We start from the raw sequence: 22,711 nt of genomic DNA on the forward strand, positions 1-22,711 counted from the left end.
AAATCCAGCTGTTGTTCACTCACCTTTTTACTTAGGTGGGGACCGTTAGCGCCCCCAGCGCCTCTCTGCCCTGAGGGTGGCACTTGATACACATCTTGTTCCTGGGTCCCATGGCCGGTGGGGACTTGGTAAATTCCCTGATTTTGGTAGGAAGGAGGCACTTGGTAGATGGTGTCTCGAGGGGCGCCCTGTGGGTTTGGTATTTGATAGAGCTTCTGTTGGACAAACGGCGGCGGCCCCAGTCCCGAAGTGGGCAGGTCTTGATTGGAGGAGGTCTCCTGCACCGGGCCAATCAGAAGCTTCACCCGGTTGCCGGGGACAATGCCCTGCCGGCCGTGTAAGGAGCAGAGCCACCATCCCTCCAGTCCTCCTGTGTTCTGCTCGATGACAGTCAGGATGTCTCCCTTGCGGAAAGCCAGCTCCTCGGCACACTCCGGGACATTGTCGTACAAGGCTCGGGCCATAAGATTCTAGGCAGGAAAGAAGAGAGGGGGAACGCAGGTTAGCAGATGAGCTGAGTCCCTGAAACACCTAAGCCCGTGCTCTTATGGAGAGGCACACTTCCTGGAAAGAGGAGGATCTGAACAATAAGCTGTAAGGAGAAAAACAGATGGTGCAGACAAAAGACAGATCCATACGTACTGTGTCTGCCACCAATGACATCAGACCGCCTCCTCGGAAAAGCTCCGAACACCACCGAGTGCTATGTTCCAGCAGCAGAGGCTGTGCCACGGGAATTACAAGGAGCTCGGTGAAGGAGCTGGAGAGCAGTTCACTCTACAAAGCATTTTTCTTCCTTGCTTCAACCCAGCCGAAGGAAGAATATATTCCAAGATATTCAAATGGACTACAACAGACATTTCGTTTTTTTTTTTTTTTAAGTATATTGGAGGTAAAGAGAGTCAAAGAACACCCCCCAAGACAAACAGCACAAATGGCGTTTATATCCAGTGTTAAAATGGAAACAGAAGTACGCTGATCTCTGCCTTGGCAGGCCTTAACAATTCTTCCTCTCAGATGATCAAGAGGTCCTTGGATACAGGGAGACTCTACAAGCGGGGGATGTTTCCATGATAATCCCGTGCGAGCGCAGTGACGGTTGCCCACACCTCCAGACCCGAGCGTGTGGAGCTCCAAAGAGGTTGCCCCACGTGGGCAGGTAGAGGCCGCCCCGTCCTCTCTGGTGCTTTATTCCCAGCTTTCCTGAGGGCCCCTCCTCACCCCGCCACTTTATTTGCTCCTCCTTGAATCTCACCATTCCCATCGGAAAGGCTCTGCCCTCCCCTTTCATGGGCCCCAGACACTTTCTCTCTTTGTGTGAAGGCCCGTCTGGCACTTTCAGTACTGAGCAGACAGCCAAAGTAGGCATTCGGTGGGGAGCGGGTAGGCAGTACATGCCGACGTTCTTGGAAGCCTTTCAAAGGCTCGGCGATTTCATTTCTTGGCATCAGTCACGTCTCAGGGCATGAGGGTAGACTTCCCCACCCAGATGCCGGCTCCTTCCCAGCACACACAGAGCCCTGGAACGTTGCAAATTCATCTCCAGCCATCGGAAAACTCAAAGCGGTCTCTTCAGTGCTTCACTAGACAGTCGGGATGCCCTCGATGTTGGGGTGATGATGATCGGCTGTGGGAGAAAAGACTGCCGACTGGATGGAGTGTGCTCTGATGACACACCCGTGGAATTTGGGGCTCTTGTTGTTTGGATTTCTGCCCCTGTGTTTTCTTCTCTAAAAATGTGGATTTGCCCTTTCAGCCTCCTGCTTTTCAGCCCTTTATCACTGACATGCACTCACCATCTCCCCCTGTACTAGGCCCCATAAACACAGGTCCTGCGCTGTGGGCTGTGCTACGTGAGGGGTCTGTCCCCTGCTCAGTGGTTGGGGAGGTTCCTACTTTTACTCTGTTAACCAAGCTCCTCTGAGTACAGTGCAACGGCTTAACCTGAGGGAAGGAGATGAAGCCCTGGAACTCAGTGCCCAGGAAGCCTGGTGATGCTCTTTAAGAATAAGACTGAAGTCCTTGTTCTTCACAGTTTTTTGATCCAGGAAGCCTATGATGTAGACAGGCGGGCAGAAAAGGGAAGTTAAAGGATACTGAGGGGTTTGTGTTCCAGGTGAAAGTTGTACTTGGTATTTATATTCTAGGAAGCTTTGGGTTCCTTCTAACAAAAGTTCACACACACAAGAATAAAAACATGCAGCACCGTAACCTGACGTGAGGAGCCATTTAAGGATGAGTCCTAATCTTAAAATCTCTACGTTTCTCTTCTCCCATCTTGTGGGTGATCTGTCCTTGAGACAAAACTCATTGAGTTGAAGAAGACAAGACACTTCCTCTGTACCTAAATCATGGGAAGGAAATTCAGTCTGTTCAGTTCAGTTCAGTCTCAGTCATGTCCGACTCTTTGTGACCCCATGGACCACAGCATGCCAGGCCTCCCTGTCCATCACCAACTCCCAGAGTTTACTCAGACTCATGTCCATTGAATCGATGATGCCATCCAACCATCTCATCCTCTGTCTTCCCCTTCTGTCTTCCCCTTCTCCTTTGAACTTCAATCTTTTCCAGCATCAGGGTCTTTTCAAATGAGTCGTCTCTTCGCATCAGGTGGCCAAAGCTTCAACATCAGTCCTTCCAATGAACATTCAGGACTGATTTCCTTTAGGATGGACTGGATGGATCTCCTTGCTGTCCAAGGGACTCTGAAGAGTCTTTTCCAACACCACAGTTCAAAAGCATCAATTCTTCAGCACTCAGCTTTCTTTATAGTCCAGCTCTCACATCCATACATGACTCCACCAAAACTGTCCTGAGGTGACAGAGCAGGGAGACAGCTGACCACTCTGGACTCTGTCCCCTTCTCCAGGGCCCATTCAAGGACTGGGAATGGCTGGCAAGGAGGCCCTAATGCCTCCTGACATCAGGAGTGACAGGGTTGGGACCAGATCTATGGGAGTTGAGGGTCCAGAGCTTAATACTGGTGATCAAGAAGGGAAAGAAAAGAAACAGAACAGGGACTTCCCAGTGGTCCAGTGGATAAGACTCGACCTTCCAATGCAGGCGGCCTGGTTTCCCTCTCTGACTGGGCAACTAAGGTCCCCTATGTTGCTCGTGGCCAAAAACTAAAAACAAAAACAGAGAATACCAGAAGGGTGAAAGACCACAAACCTCATCAGCATACACGAGCTCCAGGCATCTGGAGTAGGGTCACAGCTGTGGAGCTCTGGGAGGCGCTGAAGTGGAGCCATGGACCACAACCAGCTCGAGGCGGATAGCAATCCCTGCACGAAAGCTAGTCTTGATGTTCTCTGTCTCTTGCCCCCGTGACCCTCCACCACCACCAGCTAAGCAGCATGTTCAGGTTTCCAGACAGGTCGCCAGAGCCGCTTCTCGTGGAAAACCCGGGGAGCCGCTTGTGGACGCACCGTGGGTGTCTTCTGACTAGCTCCTCCCCCGTGCCCACAGAGACTGGGATTCAGGGAGTCCAGTGAGGCTGCTAGAGAGGCACCCACTGCCAGCCTGGTGCCTCAACACTGAGAGTTATTCTCAGCCTCGGTGCAACGGGAATAAGTAATTTAATACCTGCACGAGCTACAGGGAGCCAGCAGTCTCCCACACAGAGGGGTTACAGCTCCTTCAGAGGACCTTCAGAGGACACCTGGACCCGGCCTCCCTCTCCCACAGATGAGGAAACGCATCTGGGGAAGGGGACAGTCTATCATCTGCCCGAGGCCACACCGGTGGAGTCAGAGATCGGAACAGAACTGTGGTCTCTTGGCCCAGTTCTCCTTCCAGGACTCCAGGCCACCTTAGCTCTAGTTCATACTGTCCTCCAAACTGGGCTCCATTCCATTTTACAGTAAAGCTCTGAAGACGACGGTTCTTTTTGTCATATCTAGGGAATACGTCAATTCTTGGGGTTTGGGGGTCTTGGCTGTGTGACTTGGGCAGATTACTCCCCCCAGCCTCTGCACCTGAACTTCCTCATCTGTAAAATGAGAATGAGGATAACATCCCTATGTCATGGATTTGCAGTGAGGATTAAATGAGTTCATTCAAGTCAAGTACTTGAACATCGTGGGAGCCTTGGGAAGCGATGATGACGGTTTAATGCATCGATGCTGCTTTGATGGTGAGCTTCCTAGTAGGTTACCTCCTCAGTTCGCAATCAAGGGTTGGTCTCAGTCTAATGATGCTATTATATATACTTCTTTATACATCTGATGTTTCTCTTGCTCACAATTACACTTCAAGAGAATTGTATCTTGAAGCAGTATTTCTCTGAATTAAGAATGAGTTCTGGTCACTGCAACCTCTTGTTGAGTACTTGCCTACAAACAACAAAAGTGAAATCATTGGTTGATTCAAGAGACTTCCTGAGACAAAGTAAAATAATAATAATAAAAGTTTCCCAGGTGACTCAGTGGTAAAGAACCTGCCTGCCAATGCAGGAGACATGGGTTTAATTCCTGGGTCAGGAAGATCCCCTGGAGAAGGAAATGGTATTCCATTCCAGCATTCTTGCCTGGAAAACCCCACAGACAGAAGAGTCTGGTGGGTTACAGTCCACGGGGTCTCAAAGAGTCAGACACGACTTAGCGACTAAACAACAATGGTATTTCTGGAAAAATTTTATGAGGTTCCAGAAGAGTACCACCCATCAGAAAATGTGGAAAAACATGGGCAAAGAGGAGCTTGACTTTTGAAAACACTTGATATGTTGAGGCAAGAATTTAGTAAGAAGATAATAGCAAAATTAACTTCAACCAGAACAGGAACCATCTCATTCAAAAGTGCACAGGCAACTCACAGACAGCCAGGTAAAGAGTTAATTTCCCTGGCGAGGACAAGCTGGAGGGACCCTTTCTCTCAGTGGTTCCTTAAGGCCACAAAGTCAGAAGGTATCTCTGCATATCTCACAAAAACCCAGGCAAGACAGTTTGCCTGGTCAAGACCTACTGCTTCACCCACTCTCCCTGGGATATTTATCTCCAGGGCAGGAAAGGTCAACACAGAACACATCAGGGAAAGATAAGAGAGCTATGTAATTCTATATCCAGCTGGATGGTTGGCCTCCAGAGGCTGGCAGTTAGAAACGCAGCTAGAGCTTAGCAAAGCACCAACACAGTCGGGGCACAGAACTCGAAAGCCAGAAGAACATCAAACAATTACAGTTCAACTTGTTCACTTTACAAAGGAGAAAAATGAGGCCCCAGAAGTTAATGATTTGCCAAGTCACCTGGCAAGACGGTCAGAGAGCTGAGCTAAGAACTCGGGCCTCTTGTCTCCAGCTCGAGAATTAGGATGGTATTTAATAAAGTCAGAGGCATGTGCTACAAAAGCTGTGGTTCTGATTAGGATGGGAAATCTGCATTTAGAGTCATAAATCCTATTTGAAGGACTCTAATCGTCTCAGCCTGTGGCGCTGACCCCACCCTGGTCTTACTTGAAACTGTCCTGGGCTTCTGTGCTCCCCATCCTGGTTCTCCTTCTTCCCTTGAGCTCAAAACCAGTCATTTTCCTTCTCTTTCACAGGCCATTAAAAAAAATTTTTTTTTAAGGTTTATTATTAATTTATTTAGCCACATAAATTTATTTAGCAGCACGGCATGCAGGATCTTAGTTCCCTGACCAGGGGTTGAACCTGTACCCTGTGCAGAGGAAGTGCAGAGCCTTACCCCTTGACTGCCAGGCAAGCCCCTATTTTTTTCCCCCTGTCATTTTAGTGGTCATGTTCCAAAAGGATCTCTCTTCTTTCTGAGCTCGCTCTCTACAGGACATCTCATTCATGCCGATGGCATTTAAACACCCAGGTGACACTCAGATCCACAGCTCCAGCCTCAATATTCCCTCTGCTCTCCAGTCCTGTACTTCCCATTGTCTAGTGAGTATCTTCACCTCACACCCAAGTGCCAAACCCCCCTTCTCCTGGTCTCTCTCATTGAACAGCAGGCACATAGCTGCCCAAGACTGGAGCCTCAGAGGTTTGCTGAGTCACTCCACAACCCGAACCCCAATCAGCTGGGACCTGCTCGTCCTCCTCACTGCCGCTCCCTGCTCAGGCCACCAGCGACTTTTTTTTGGTGGGAAGGGAAGAGAGGGCAGGTATGGCAACTGCTTCCCAACTGGTTTTCCTGCATTCAACTTCTTCCCACCTCCAAACCCATCTTCCACATCACCAGAAGAGTTCTCTCCCCAAAGTTGTTTCCCTTTCTAGTTCTTGGTGATAGCATTTCTTGAGATCAAACCAGTCAATCCTAAAGGAAACCAACCCTGAATAAGGACTGGTGCTAAAGCTGAAGCTCCAATACTTTGGCCATCTGATTCAAAGAGCCAAGTCATTGGAAAAGACCCTAATGGTGGGAAAGATTGAAGGCAGGAGGAGAAGGGGACGACAGAGGATGAGATGGCTGGTTGGCATCATTGACTCAATGGACATAAGCTTGAGCAAACTCCAGGAGAAAACAGGACAGGGGAGCCTGGCCTGATGCAGTCCATGGGGTCAGAAAGAATCAGACACGACTCAGTGACTGAACAACAGACTTGTACCATCCCATTCAAGACCAAGAACTCCTTAAGTTCAGGGAGGCTGTTCTTCCTTGGGCATTTTCAGAACCAGTGTCTGAAACAAAATACACACTCATTGTGTTTGTTAACTTGAAATGGACTCTGATTATGGTTCTCTACAGAGAGGGTGAAATGGTTTTCTAGAGATGTCTGAGAGGTGTGCGGTGGAGATTTTCAAATGGACATGGGGAGATGAACTAACAGGATCAGAAAGATAAATGGTGTGTCCAAGTCACTAAGCCTCAGGGCCAGAGAATGTGGGAGGCGGCCGGCAGGAAAGCACCCGCCCCACCCTCTTAAAACAGGATGGGGTGCCTGCGTCTACTGCAGAAGCAAACAGGAAGGCTAAGAGGAGCCGGCCGTCCCCATCTGGTTAAATACAATGGTCTCTGTGAGAGAGCCTTTCTCTCCCTTCAGTGCAGCAACCTACATCTGGCGGTAGGTGACTGAGCACCATTCACGCTTGGCCAGAATGCTTGGCTTCTGTGATCCCCAGGTTCCCAGGCTGTGCCTGAGGACTGGGAAGAAGATGCCCGGCAGCATTACAGCAAGTACACGGAGCTCCAGACCACACTGGGTTTCCAGACCCGCTCTTGCCTGCCCTGCTACCAAAATGTCAAGAGAGCGCTTTACTCCTACTGCCAGGGAAGTGATCTTCCAAATACGGAGAGGTGTGACTTATAATTTCCATGACCATTTATGCTGTTCTCTGAAGAGAAGTGAGACACAATGGCTGGTGTGTCATCCTCCCTTCCCTCCCCCTACCCCGCCTGGACGGATAGCATCATCAATGGCCCAGCTTCCTCTTATTATTTGGCTTCGTTCTATATTTACCACACAGGAGCTCCTGCCAAGGCCTCGGGCTGCCACATTCGCAACAACGTGACTTTCCTGTGCCCAACCCCGCCCCCACCCCAAACTTTAGCCCTGGACTCCGGCAGGGACACGCACACAGAGCAAAGGAGGAAACGGCCATGGTCAAGGAAATCGGTCCCCAAGGAAGTAGCTGGGGGATGAGCGTGAGCGAGGTCGTTCTCGGGACACACGGGAGAAGAGCAAGACGATCTGGTGTCTTTAGTCTGCCGACAAAAATCAGCTTAGGTCTTTTCCATTACAGTTTATTATGAGATTTTGAATATGGTGTCTTGTAATAACCGATAAAGGAAAAGAATTTTAAAAAGAATACAGATACACACACCTATGTGTGTGTGTGTCCATGGGATTCTCCAGGCAAGAACACTGGAGTGGGTAGCCATTCCTTTCTCCAGGGGATCTTTCTGACCAACCCAGGTCTCCAGCATTGCAGGCAGATTCTTTACCATCTGAGCCACCAGGGAAGCCCTGTATGATCCTGTGTATATATATAGCTTCCCAGGTGGTGCTAGTGGTAAAGAACTCGTCTGCCAGCAGGAGACTCAGGAGTTGCCGGTTTGACCCCTGGGTTGGGAAGATCCCCTGGAGGAGGAAAGGGCAACCCACTCCAGTATCCGTGCCTGGAGAATTCCATGGACAGAGGAGCCTGGCAGGCTACAGTCCATAGGGTTGCAAAGAGTCGGATACGACTGAAGCAAGTCAGCATGCACACAAGCATGTATATATGTATATATATATATATATATTTTTGTCCAAATCACTTGGCTGCAGAGCTGAAACCTAACACAATGCTGTAAATCAACTCTACTTCAGTCAAAAAAAAAAAAAAAAAATCAGCTCCAGTCTGAGCGCCATCAAACCACTTTGGCTTCCTCCTGCTCTCATCTTTAGGATATAGTGGGATGTGAAATTTCCCCAAAGAAGGACTCAGTCATGGTCCAAAACCCTGGATATCTGCAAGTGTCTGGGTTTTGATTCTTGGAATACTTGGTTTAGACCTGGATTCTTTCATCAGATGACATCTGGAATGTTGAATTTTTTAAAGAGCTGAATCCTTTGGAGATTAAGTAGTAGATACAGAGCTTTCAGGTTTAGGAGTCATAAGATATGATGCAGAGCGCATATAAGGTTTTTTTCTCAGCAATGTTTTTCCATTGCAACCTGACACGCTTTTCATTAGGTGCCCTGAACCAGCTGCAGAAGGGCAGTGTGACATCCCTAGAGGTGTCTAGGAATACTAGTCCCTAGTCATGTTTCCTGACCTCTGGGGACAGTGTCCACCAAAGGTTCCTCTGCACCGGGACCAAATTTCAATGATTTACATATCCTGGAAAGTGCTTCTGAACCCCTATGATGACCACAAAGCTCACATCAGTGTCTTGGGCTCTCTCTGAATAGTCATGTCATCTACTTGGCCCCAAGTTCTCGCATCCTCTAAAATGTTAATTCCTGAATGGAAGGTGCTTTTAAAAAATGTAGCCTCGGGCATTCGTCTCCCAAAGGTGCTCTTTGACCTGCAGTGACCCTGACATGCATGCTGCGGCTGTGCCCTGGGAATGGTGGCCCGGGAGGCGCCCAGGTTTGGTTCCTTCCATGTTGGCCTGCTCCACTTTGGTGAGGGATGGTTCAGAACCCAGCATGACTTTGTGGTTCACAGACCGGAGGGGCATTAGTTCTTGAGAGCCAGTGAGAAGACAGATCTGACGCTCACTGTAAACCTGGATATTTTTAATTAATTTATTAATTTTTGGCTTCCCTGGCTCTTTGTTGCTGCACATGGGCTTTCTCTAGTTGCGGAGAGCGGGGGCTACTCTTGGTTGCCATGCTGGGGCTTCTCATTGTGGTGGCTTCTTTGGTTTTGGGGCACAGGTTCTGGGCACATGGACTTCAGCAGTTGCAGCATGCGGGCTCAGTAGCTGTAGCTCTCAGGCTTAGCTGTTCTGAGGCCTGTGGAATCTTCCCAGACCAGGGATGGAACCTGTGTTCCCTGCATTGGTGGGCGGATTCTTATCCACTGTGCCACCAGGGAAATCCCAACAAATCAGGGTATTTGGATGTCAGAAGAATTTTTCTATGTAACTAGATTTTGTAACATGATATGGAGAGCAGAGTTGAGATTAAAGAAGTGGTTCTCCAAGTGCTGGCTTTCTGCCTGCCCTAGAACGAATGCTATATATTCACCCCTGATTTTTGAGGTCGATGAAGGACAGAAATATCCACATGCTGGGACCTGTTTACCAAGAAACCAATGGTGGCTGGGAGCAAACCCTCAGCTTCAAATAAGAAAAATGGCAAACAGGTTGTCGGGTGGTATGGGTGTGTGTGTGCAAGTGTGTGACTTCACAGCCAACTTCTATTACTTCTTGGCTGGCTGTGGGGGATGGATTTGATTGCTGACATTAATTGAGAAACATAAATCAGCTTTTGCTCACAAGTTTGATGATATACATGTGTCTTTATGAGCTCAATTCTCTGCTCTTTTGTGGTTTGGGGATTTTTCTCGGGCAGCTCCTGAGGGTCTGAAAGAAGGTGGGAGAATACCCAGGTTTCTGTAGGTACTCAGAACCAGTAGTCACCCATGGCCCGACCAGACCCACCAGGCTAGAATTTTAGACTAAGAAGGGATCCCAGAGATCATTCTAGCCCAAGCTTCTTGTTTTACAGCCCAGAGGGTCTCCTATTAGATAAGCAGCAGAGCAGATCTAGCATCTGGTTCCCCTCCTAATCTTGGATTTTTTTTCCTGCTGGACTAGGGTGTGCTTCCTGAGAACCTTCTCCATCTTAGAATTGAGTACCATTGCTGTTAAGCCTCAGAATCTGTAAGCGTTTGTCCCAGGTTGCCTGGTTTTGATAGATTTAAGCATAGTGTATTGGCAAAGGATCAAAACCACGGGGCAGGCACAAATGCTTTTCAGGGTCTGTCCCTAGATAAATCTGACAGGCGCCATATAATGATGATGGCCTGACACCCACTCACCCAAAAGATAGGTTTTATTAACAGCAAAACAACCATCTGGACTTCAGCCAACATTACAATGTTGGCACCAAATGACTTCTATTTGCCTGTCTAGACAAATCCCTCTAACATTCAGGTACTTGGGGAAGTGAAATGAAAATTAAGTCATAAAGGAGTAGGAGACTCTAGTCTACAAATATTACAATATAATTCCCCCCAACTGTATTATTTCCCAACAGTCAAAACACACAAGTTGTAACATCTAATAAAGCATATTTGAAAGAAGGGAAAGATCTTCCTATTTTCACATGCCCATCTATCTTATCTTCCTGCATCAATGTATGCAATCCCCAAGGTATGAAGTTATATCTAAACCCACGAATGCGTATATGTACACATGCTACCAACCTTTGCCTCCCAGCCAGAACACAGCTGATGCAACTTGGGTGGCACCCCTCACTGGAACCCTTAGATGACTCCTGACCTAGGTTTCATGCCTGGTTGTTATTCTCCTACTGAATTTCTGAAGTCCTCAAGGGTTTAAAAAAAAATGGATTTGTATACTTGGCTGAGCGGTTATATACAATCACATGCTGTCAGCACTGCATTTGCAGAGTTGCCTCAAGAAAGAATCTTTAGATGCTGGGAAGCTAATCTTAGCTTCTCAGTTAGAAGAGAAAGGAGAGATGGCAGGAGCAAACGGAGGTGAAGAAGACCTCCAAACAAAACTGATGAAGCTGTTCAGTGGCCAGGGACACAGACAAGCTCCTACGTGTATAAAGGATGCACTGGTTTATGAAAATAAAATAGTTTTCTTCAGAGTCCATTACTCATGAAGCATGCATTTAGAATGCATTGGCCTGGAAGAAAGCTATTGTATGCACTTTTATGTTATATATTGCATCTACAATAGGAAGATTATTAGGAAAAGGAAGCCAACAGAAGACTTCAGAGAGCTCGGCTGGCCTTAGAGATGGTCTGATGGTTTTACACGTGACCTTATGAGGCCCCATGCTTCTTAGTACCTTGTGGTATTCCCTTGAACAAAGTGGGGCTAAGTACGTAAGAGGGAGCTTCCTTTTGGTTACGAACTGTTACATGAAGCCCAACTTCAGTCATGATAAAATGATGGCAAACCGTTTTATGGTTGTATTTTTGTGCTTCTATCCATAAAACCACTGAGGCAATTATTTTTAAGCAGAAGGAGGTAGGAGAGATTACAGCAGTGATTTTTCACTACCGGGGATTTTGTTCCCCAGGTGATACGTGGCCACGTTCAGAGACATTTTTGGTCGTCACATTGTGTGTGCGCGTGTGTGGATGTTACTGGTAGCTAATGGTCAGAGGCCAAGGATGCCGCAATGCACAGCACAGTCCCCACAAGAAGGAATTATCCACCCTAAATGTCAGTAGGGCTGAGGGGGGGAAACCCAGACAGAAGGATGCACGCGACATTACTAAATCGATAGAGTCTAATCTCGGTCCTCATCTTGTCAGACTAATGACAATGAATCACTGCCTTTTGTGCCTCTGTTTCTCCATTTGCAAAATGGGGATAATGAATACGTTCTTTATAATAACATCAAGAGGAGTCATGAAATTATATATGCAAAACACTCTGATTTCTTCAGAAGAAAGGGTCTCTATAAAATCAAAGCACAGTTATGATTACTGCACTATTATGAGCTCATGAAATTGCATCTTAAGAACTGTACTCCTCCCCCTCAAAAAAAAGAAAAAAATTCCTCCAGGGAAAGAAAACAAACCAGAATGATCTCATCATGATTACACCTGCCACACCAAAAAACAGACACAGTTCTGAGAAGCTAAATTCTTTCCCTCTAGCAACGAAGTAAGCTGCGTCTGTAATTAAGATCTTAATAAGGGAGGGCGGGAGGCTGGATGTAGATGCCGCAGGCTCTGAATCGCAGAGCCATCCCGCCAGGTTTCAACAAGAACAATGGAAACAAAGCCCGCTCACTGCTTCGTGCTCTCTCAGGAGTTCTCCGCACAGTCCGTATTTCAAATCGGTCTTGCCTTCATTTCTTCACTTCCACAAGGAGAAAGAAAAGAACCATTATTTACAAGTAAATGTGTGTGTGTGCTCAGTCGCCAAGTCGTGTTGACTCTTCGTGACCCCAAGGGCTGCAGCACTCCAGGCTTCCCTGTCCCTCACCATCTCCTGGAGTAAAATGTGATGTTGTAGATATTATTTAGAAGTAAATTATGAAAGGTGTGCCAGAATCTACTTTAGGAAAAAAAGCCCCTAGGCAATTTTCTGATAAAAAGCTGGAAAAAGTCAGATAGAAAGCTGACCTAAGGCAAAAGGGATAATGCCCTGGACAGCCGATTGATCTTGGGAGCAGCCTGTGTTTAGTGTCCGTAACGACCACGTGTAAACTTCCCAAGATGGTCCCCGTTTCAAATATCCTTCCCGGGGTTAGACCATCTGTCCCATGTTGGGGTCTGTGAAACATGGATATGTACCCACAGAAGGGAAATATATTTTAAACTAAAAGTAAAAGATAGACATCTAAGTATGTACCTTGTTAATGGATCTGCCTTGGTTGAATTTAGGATATAGGAGAAAAAAAGACAGGTAGTGATAAGAGTCTTGGATTTAGTCAATGCACATGTTCTCTCATTGGCAAGGAATCGAGGTCTGTTCCAAGGGCATCCAGGCCTCTGTGGGACTGTCGAGCCATCCAACTTCACTGTGGACGCCCCTGGGCTAACTGTGTCCTTATCAACCCTTTCCTGGTGCTCACTGCACTTAGCAGCTCTGAGTGGGAAAGGATGGAGAATCAGAGAAGAACACAGAAGTTCTATCCCAGAGGAGCACTCAAGGGAAAAGGGACTGGTTTTCTGCCAGTGTTGTTTTGATGGTCCTGAAGCAGTGCTGGTCCTTTCAGCCACATTTCCTGCTGACTCTAAGTCACGCCATGAATGACGAGCAACAGCAAGCAAACAAACAAAAAACCAGTGACAACAGACTCATTGACAGATCACTGGCACGTCCTGGGAGGAGGCTGCAGAGCCTAGAAGTCCACTTCCCTGCCTCCGCAGTGTGCTGGCTTGGCTGGTTAAGGCTACTCGGGGGCCGAGAGAGGGAAGTCCAGCTCATTCTTTCAGCAGAGTGCAGAGCCTGGGAACAGAGAAGCCTGAGGCCTGAGTCAGCCCCATCTTCTGTGGGAGTGAGGTGCTGAGTTCCGGGTATCACGCTGACTACCACAGTCAGTGAGACCGTGGCTAATTCACACAGGGGACAGCGCTGGGTTTCCATATAACTAGAAGTTAGGAAAAATGCTGTCTAAATACACATTGCTTTACTTAAATGGAAAGATCTGGTTCAAATCTTAGCTGTATATCTGTTTGGTGATCACAACTTAGAGTTTCTCAAATAATCCCCTCTCCCCAACAGGCACAACTAAGGGTAAAGGAAGGAATTAAACTTAAATTCAGAAGATGCTATTAAGCATTTTTGTGCCGTGCTTGCACTTTTACATATTCAGGGTTGCTCAATTTTTACTTCTGGTAAGTATAAACATCAACATTCCACATAAGGAACAACTTTGTAACATCTTATAACTATTACCTTGACATATTAGAAATACCAGGAGGAATTCTCATCTGCAATGTACATACCAAGATCTACAAAGAAATAAGATGTCTTCAAATCAGTAAACCCAGGCTTTGAATAGATCATGAACCACCTACCTAAATACCATTTGAAAGTGAAGTCTCTCAGTCGTGTCCGACTTTTTGTGACCCCGTGGACTGTAGCCCACCAGGCTCCTCCGTCCATGGGATTCTCCAGGCAAGAATACTGGAGTGGGTTGCCATTTCCTTCTCCAGGGGATCTTTCCGACCCAGGGATCGAACCCAGGTCTCCCGCATTGCAGGCAGACACTTGAACCTCTGAGCCACCGGGAAGCCCTAAATGCCATTTAGCACAATTCATGTACTATGTTAATTGGGGAAGAGGCTGAGAGAAGGGACTAGTCATTTTTTTGTTTGTTTTAAAAAAGAATAAACTGGAATTTAGTGGTCCATGATGTGTGTGTGTGATCTCAGCTGCTCAGTCGTGTCTGATTCTTTGTGGCCCCATGGACTGTAGTCCACCAGGCTCCTCTGTGCATGGGATTTCCCAGGCAAGAATAATGGAGTGGGTTGCCATTTCCTACCCCAGGAAATCTTCCTGACCCAGGGATCGAACCCTGGTCCCTTGTGTCTCCTGCATTGGCAGGCAAATTCTTTACCATTGAGCTACCTGGGAATCCCAGTCCATGATGAGACCTAAGCATATGTATTTAAAAACACTCCACTGGCAGCTTTATTGGGTTGGCCCTAAAGTTCATTATATATGGAAGATATATGGAAAAACCCAAATGAACTTTTGGCCAACCCAATATTATCTCTATGACTAGCTGCCCCTCCCCAACCCCCACCTCAACCATGAAAAAATCACAGTCAGATTCCATCACTGCTTATACTTCCTGGACAGTCTGTTCCACCTTCCTCAAAGTGCATGCCTGAATTCACCTAGGTCACACTGTCTGCCTTTTGAAAGAACTGCTCTTTCCAGTGCAAAGTGGAAAGGTTACCAACGAAGCATTTATATTAAAATGAAAATTCCTCAGGAAGACAGTAATGAGTGAGAGTGAAAAAGCTGGCTTAAAACTCAACATTCAAAAACCTGAGATCATGGCATCCGGTACCATCACTTCATGGCAAATAGAAGGGGAAACAATGGAAACAATGACAGACTTTATTTTCTTGGCTCCAAAATCACTGCAGATGGTGACTGCAGCCATGAAATTAAAAGACACTTGCTCCTTGGAAGAAAAGCTAGGACCAACCTAGATAGCATATTACAAAGCAGAGACACTACTTTGCCAACAAAGGTCCGTCTAGTCAAAGCTATGATTCTTCCAGTAGTCATGTATGGATGTGAGAGTTGGACTACAAAGAAAGCTGAGTGCCAAAGAATTGATGCTTTTGAACTATGGTGTTGGAGAAGACTCGTGAGAGTCCCTTGGACTGCAAGGAGATCCAACCAGTCCATCCTAGAGGAAATCACTCCTGAATATTCATTGGAAGGACTGATGCTGAAGCTGAAACTCCAATCCTTTGGCCACCTGATGCGAAGAACTGATTCACTGAAAAAGACCCTGATGCTGAGAAAGATTGAAGGCAGGAAAAGAAGGGGGTGACAGAGGATGAGATGGTTGGATGGCATCACCGACTGGATGGACATGAGTTTGAGCAAGCTCTGGGAATTGGTGATGGACAGGGAAGCCTGGCATGTTGCAGTCCATGGGGTGGTAAAGAGTCGGACATGACTGAGTGACTGAACTGAACTGTAATGTTCCCCAGGCATGTGGAGTCCTCCTTTACTAGTAAGAAATCCCGCAGGGAGATAACTGGAATGTTCAAAGTAAATAAGATGGAGGTGGGGTTGTTGACAAAGTATAAACGGGTTTTTTTTTTTTTAGGGGGACCCCTTTTCCATGCCCACGTTCTTTGTAATCATCCATTGCCTAGGTAACTGGTAGCTATTTTCTGCATTTTAAATTGAAAAGAGAGTATTTCTTCCCAGTGGCCCCATTTTGTTTATCTTGGCAAGGAGGCTTGGTAATTAAGTCTATACGTTACTGGAGGGCTGGGATACCAAGGGCTGGGATTTCAAACTAATTTTTTTAGGTTCCTTTCTAGCCCTAAAGTGATCTAAAAACAGATCATCAGCACCTCTAACTTTATACCTCTGTCACTCTGACCCCAGAAGGATAAGGGATGTGGTTTATCCCAGGCCCTACTCACCTCCTGTATCAAATCCACCTTTGATACTTTAGTCATGACTTTTCTCTTTTTTTCAGTAAGATTTTTGTTATGGAAAAACAATTCTAGTGAAGGTTTTCTCTTACATTTTAACCTATATAGTCCGTCTATCAATATACCTATATATGAGTATATTCTGAATATTTTATATATCTTATAAATGCATCATAACATAGCTGCCATTTTTAAATGCCTACTATGTGCTAGAAACTGATGATTTTCAAATATTATATCCTTACAACTATCTAATGAGACAGGTATTATTACTCCCATTTTATAAATGAGGAAATGGAGGCTTGCCTAAAATTATACTGTTAAAAAGCAACAAAAGTGAGATTTAAAACAAAATCTATCTTCTTTCCAATAGGCCATATGGGGAAAACTCTTTTAATAGCTATTTGTGTATTTCATGTAATCCAACATTCAATTCAATGTTTGCTGAGTACCTACTATGAGCAAGGGCCTATAACCGCAGGAATATCAAATCTTATTAATAACAATGAAGATACCAAAGCACTAATATATTAGCAAGTGGGGACACAGGTGTGTTGGTACACCCCTATGTCTGGCGTCTGCATTTCTACAAGACACAGCCAGGCCCATGGAATATTTAATAGTACTCGATTATCTTAACATAGGAAATAGGGTTTCGACATAATCCAAGTTTTGAGTCCACGATATCCTTTCAACATCTGTTGGGCATCTACTTATATAAGGAGAGCTGGGGCCTGCTAGAATTGTCTATTTCCAGTGGAGCCATGGTAAACACCTCCCCATGGAAAATATCTCGCTTCAGCTTTAGAACAATCCACGAGGCCAGATTAACCCTAGTTTGGTGGTGGTGGTGCGCACTCCCTCAGCCTTATCCGGCTCTTTGCGACTCTATGGACTGTAGCCCGCCAGGCACCTCTGTCCATGGTGATTTCCCAGGCAAGAATAGTGGAGTGGGCTGCCATTTCCTCCTCCAGGGATCTTCCCAACCCAGGGATTGAACCTGAATCTCCTGCATTTCAGGCAGATTCTTTACTGCTGAGCCACCCTACCAGATAAGAAAGCTGAGGCTCACAGAGCTTAACTTACCCAAGGTTACAGAGCATCGAGTCACAGGAAACAGAAATGCCTTTCACCAGACCCCACGCTCTACCTTGCCTCTACTGCAAGAACACCTAAGACCCCGTCCAGGCCACAACACACAGAAGATCCTGGATCATACTTTTTATTCAAGGACTTGCCTATCAATCTGCCTCTACACACAGATAAAGGGTGAGTCTCTCATATTGAGTGGGGCTTACCTGAAGCTGGAAAGCCCCAGTGGGCAGCCTTGGTGAGTTCCAGGTATCATTTAGATAGTGATTTGATTGAAAGGGGTTAATGAGTAAGGCAGTGCTAACAGAGTAGGGCAGAGGTGAAAAACAGAAAGCCTATTGTAGAGATGATAGGCGACAAAGGCTTAGGCTTCTGATTATTATATAGAGTGGATGGATGAGGAGACTTGACTTCTAGCAAGTACAGACGAACCAAGTCACACAGGCACAAAGAGACAGGAACCAATGAATGGGAGCAGCAAGGGACCACGATTTTCCACAGCAGACTCAGAAGAGGGGAGGAAGATGGGGGTACAGAGAGCGCTTTAAGTATGTCACGTCTGTGTGGGTGGGGGGAGGCCAGCCCTGTAGAAGTCTGGTACTGGAGAAGTATAATGGATGCTTGAATGAAAAAAATGAGAGACGATGAGGTCATTAAGGGCACAAAAGGGGAGGGAATTGGCAAAGAGGCTTGAAAAGTAGAGAGGAAGTTTCTTTAGAAGTCGGGGGCAGGGGTGCAGACAGGAAGCCGCTGATGAGTTCTTAGAAGAGGACCGATGTACATCCCAGCAAAGAAGGGGTGCTTAAGGAACCTTTGTTACATGCATCTTGCACACTTGGTGCTCTCAGAACACCTTCAGTCTCATAAAGACTTTGATCTCCAAGTAGGTAAGTCATTTAGCTCTGAAAATGGGCTTGCTCAATCAGTGAAACAATACATAAGAAAAGGGTTAATTTTTTCAAAGCATCTTTTGTTGCTTTGAAAGCTCAGATGGGATTTAAAAAAGAGGCAGGGGGCAGGGTATGCAATACACCATTCAGAAGCATATAAAACATTTAAAATCAAAATGGCAAAGCCAGGAAAGAATCAGGAATTACATATAGACTGTAAGTAAATATGCTGACTAAATGGAAGACACTGGGATCACATATTCTCCAGCCACTCTGAGAAAATAAAAACATTTCCAAAGTCCCCTTGAAAGCTTTTCTTTAGTATGCACTTTCTGCTTTCCCTAACCTACCTTACCCATGTTCAGTCAGAACCTAAGAATCTGGACTTCAGAATGTAGTTTTCTTATTTGTAGTTTAAGCTTCATCTGTAATTTTCTTCAATCAAAACATTCAAGAATGAATTTGTTGAATGGCAGACTAGATAAATAATTTCGAGTTTCAGTGTAGGCACACAGGATACAGAAATTTGGCCAAGCCACAAAAGCTGCTCAGCTATTAGAGATCAAACAGGCCAGGCCTGTGGGGCACTTACCAGGCCTGGGCCTGCACAAAGTGGGCGGGGCCTCTGCTCAAACACAGCTGTGCATCCACCTCTCAATTACCCTCCTGGCAGAAAGTAGCAACAACCCACCCCCAGACCCTCAGGAGGGAGGCCTTCACTGAGCAAGCCATGGCCACTGAGGCATTGCCCCCTCACCCACCTCCAGTATTTCAGAACATGCTGTGTATATTCAAAGGAGCTTGGGGAAAATTCTTAATAAATGAAGCCCCCATAATTTACTGATTAGAGAACTCCAGAGGGCATCCTTTAAAGTGCAATGGAACCTTAAGTGCATATGAGAGTAACTGCTCCCTTCCTATGAACAAATAAAAACACATACAATGTAACCAAAATAGACGATATAGGCTAGCCCCCCCACAAAATTCACCAAAGTAATAGCTTCTAATAGCTTGCATTCCTCGGTGCTCAAGATGACTGTAAATGCATAGCTGGCTGACTTGGAACTATGTGTAAGTTCAAAATGAGTGGAAGCTTGGTTGTTCTCTAGTTATGATCCCCAAAGTAGCCAAACCAGATAATCGGGTTAAAAAAAAATCTTATAGTGACTGGATTATAAATCTCTCAGTGAGCATTTTTAAGTCTTGACTGAGCTAAATTTATTTTGTTTAGAGCAACAGAGTATCTAAAAGGTAATTCCCAATTCCAGGGTTTTACAATCTAATAATTATCTGGTTTTACTGCCTAAGTGGCTTCAATGAAGTAACTGCCAGACATTCATTTCACTTTGCTTTGTAGAGGCACTGTCCTAAAAAAAAACAACAAAAAAAAACCTATTCTGCAGGGATACTTTGAATGACATAGAATCTTGAGCTACATGGGAGAAGAAAAAGCAGTCACACAGGACATTTTAGGAGGTCATAGATAGTTCTTTCTTTAATGGTTGTTTAAAGTCACAAGTTCTGGGGCCAGATCACCTTGGTTCAAATTCCAGCTCTGCTCCCTTCCAGCTGCGTGGTTTGGGATAAATTACCTAGCCTCCCTGAGCCACAATTTCCATATCTGAAAATGAATATAAAGTATTAACACTACCTCATGGAGTTAATTGGGAAAGCTAAATATGACAATCCTGTATTGTCATGGTGAGTCTTAAAAACTGTTATTTATCATTCCTCTACCTTTGTGTCATCTCCTCTACTTATAATAACAAAATCTTCTCCTGAAACAGTCCATTATTAACTAGAGAGAAAATAGGCTTTATAAGAAAGGGAAAGTAGATTGCTTCAGCTATTGGTTCCATTTATAGTCACCACAAGGTGTCAATCTGTCATTTGGTTAGTTGGGGAAGTCAGAAGTTTTGCTGGTGAAGATGCCCACAAGCTAATAAAAATCATATCTTTACAGCATTTGGCAGGGTGTTTGATGCTGGGAAGACCCAGCAGAGAGGCAGGGTTTCCCCATGAATGCCAACCACAGCTCACATCATCAGCTGCCATGATGTTTTCTTTCCACAAAATAAAACTAAACACGATGAGGTCACTGAATAAAAGTGACTTTAGACTTTTTGTCACTTTCCAGGTTGCAGTACTCTATGTTAAAAGCAGCCATTTATGCTTTCCAATAATAAATGCAGGAACACATTTTCTCTCCCACAACACCCCCCGCCCCATCCCTCCAAGGCTTTTACGAATATAAAGACATTTAGAATAGGAAGAGGAGGGCAAAGATTCACTGAAGGCTAAATAATATCTGGGGACTTAACATTAGTGATAGACTATCATTGTTCTAAATAAAGAAACTGCGTAAATACCAGTGAACCATATCAAGAATGAGAGCTTTCCTGCCAGGTAGAAGGATCTGCCTCCGGTTGTATCCTAACATCAAAAATACTAAGAATTTTCAGGATTATCCAGCTCTCTGATCTTTCCTATTGAGGCAGAAAATGGAAAGCTGATGGTTGTGATAACTGATACCCCTGCCTTCAGAGGGTTCTAACCTCTTCAAGGAGAACTATAACTCATGCATCACAATAGATACTTTCAACAGTTAGATTTAGAGCTATTGAACATGATTTATAGCTTTTGAATAAAAGGCTTATCACAGAGGTTAGCCAGTGGCTATCAGCCAGGACTGAGGATTTATAGCCTCACATTTAAAAAAGGATGAGCCAGAAGCTAGATATTCAGAAAGAAGGCAAAGCAATCCTGCAGGTCAGACAGGTAATTCAAATTGCCAATCCCCAAGCATAAACACCTTGCCAAAACGCATTTCAATAGCAGAATATTTGTTTAAACGTGCTAATGTAACAATAATGCTCAGTCTCTTTCTCAGTCCTGTGGGACTCTTGGCGACCCTTGGGACTGCAGCCCTCCAGGCTCCTCTGTCCATGGGATCTTCCCAACCCAGTGATTGACCCTGTGTTTCTAGGACTTGTCTATTCCAGAACAGAAGTAAGTGTTCATCCTCCAAGGAAAATTCACTTTCAATTGCTTGCAGTCAGCTCTGAATAGGGGTTCTGGAAGCTGCTAGCCTGGTTAGATAGAGGCAACGTAGATAAAATAGTATATTCTAAATAAGCTATAATCCTTTTGTCAGGAATAAACACACAAATGCATGGGAAAACAGGCTACTGAGCGTCCTAACACTCAAAATTTTGAGTTTCGGAGACAATAAACTGGCTGGAGCCTTCAGACCCTCTGTCCATTCAAACGCCATGAAAGTGTTTCCAAGAAATAGCATATACTCAGTTGGTTCTGAATCCAACATCCTTTATGGGTATCAAAATCCTCCATCATCAGCTGTATAATAGTACCTGGAGACTTTAACTTCTCCCACTAAAATTATATATGGCAAACTGCTTCCCAAAGCGAACGCTTTAATGCAAAGGATGAAAACTGCTTGAAAATAGCCAGCCTGAGAGACTCAGCACTTTTGATTCTTCTCTTACTACGGCTCCGGGGGGTGGGGGCAGTGGAGGCTAGGCCCCGGGAGCCGGGAGTCCTGAGCCCAGGCGCGCTCCCCTTGGAGTTAGACGCTCTCCGATCTGCAGTGACTGCCATACCCCGGCGCCAAGACCTAGACTGACGCCGGGGAACTTGCAGCGGGGGTGGATTGGGCGCGCTGCGAGCTCCCGGCGTAGGTCTCGGAGGCTGGATCTCTGCCTGCCTGCTTGTCTGGCAACCCGGTGACCCATCTCAGAACCCTTCTGGGGACACAGCAGAGGAGTTGTCACAGTGGTGGACACACACAAATACAGAGAAAGCTTCTGCAGAAGTCACTGTCTTACCTTATACTTCATCTCGGCAGCGGTGAACTGAGCCGTTTTCCTGCACTAGTGAGACGGCATTAAGCACCGGCGAGCCCGCCCCTCCATCGAGCGCTGGGCTTAAATGCAAGCGAGGACCGCCGAGCTTCGGGCCGCTTGTCCGCGCAGCGCCGACCTCCGGCGCCGCTCAGCCCGCCCAGCCTCTGAGCTCACTGTTTTCGTCCGGGCCGGCCGAGCACGGAGCTCGTTTGCATACCGCCTCGCCATTGGCTCGCGGGCCAAGGTAACGCGGACGCCCCGCCCACCCCGAACTCCTGGAAACTGACAAAGAACTTGTAATGCGATCATTTATTTTTACATTGTCGGGGAGGGTGGAAAAGAAACTCGGGAACCTTCCCGGAACCTTACCAAACCTTATACTTCATCTAACCCCTAACTTCTACCAAAACCCTGGGAAGAGGAGATGAACTATTTAACATTTTTTTTAGTTTAATCCAAATTTTAAAGAAAAGGAATTCACAAAGCAGTCTGACAGCCGTGCGTCCTGTGACCTAGCAACTCCTTCATAAATCCATTTCATTCCAAAGCCATTCACCTCACAAGCTCTACATGAAACGAACTCAGGGAACAAAAGGTTTTCTGTCTCCGGGGGCCCCTTTTTACTAACTACCCCT

The 22,711-nt window shown here is 46.0% G+C and overlaps 1 protein-coding gene across 1 annotated transcript in view; it reads right to left on the bottom strand.

Moving 5' to 3' along the window:
* The window catches only part of NEDD9 (neural precursor cell expressed, developmentally down-regulated 9), a 55,353-nt gene extending 33,020 nt beyond the window's left edge, over window positions 1–22,333 (bottom strand). Inside the window, exons 1-2 of the mRNA XM_055570585.1 lie at window positions 22,059–22,333; window positions 24–470 (exon numbers count right to left, since the gene is read on the bottom strand). Of these exons, the coding sequence (XP_055426560.1) occupies window positions 24–470; window positions 22,059–22,070 (459 nt within the window). The 5' untranslated portion in view covers window positions 22,071–22,333. The remainder of the gene's footprint in view (window positions 1–23; window positions 471–22,058) is intronic.
* Between the last annotated feature and the right edge of the window lie 378 nt (window positions 22,334–22,711).

The sequence above is a fragment of the Bubalus kerabau genome, chromosome 3 (assembly GCF_029407905.1).
Source record: "Bubalus kerabau isolate K-KA32 ecotype Philippines breed swamp buffalo chromosome 3, PCC_UOA_SB_1v2, whole genome shotgun sequence".
NCBI classification, from domain to species: Eukaryota; Metazoa; Chordata; class Mammalia; order Artiodactyla; family Bovidae; genus Bubalus; species Bubalus kerabau.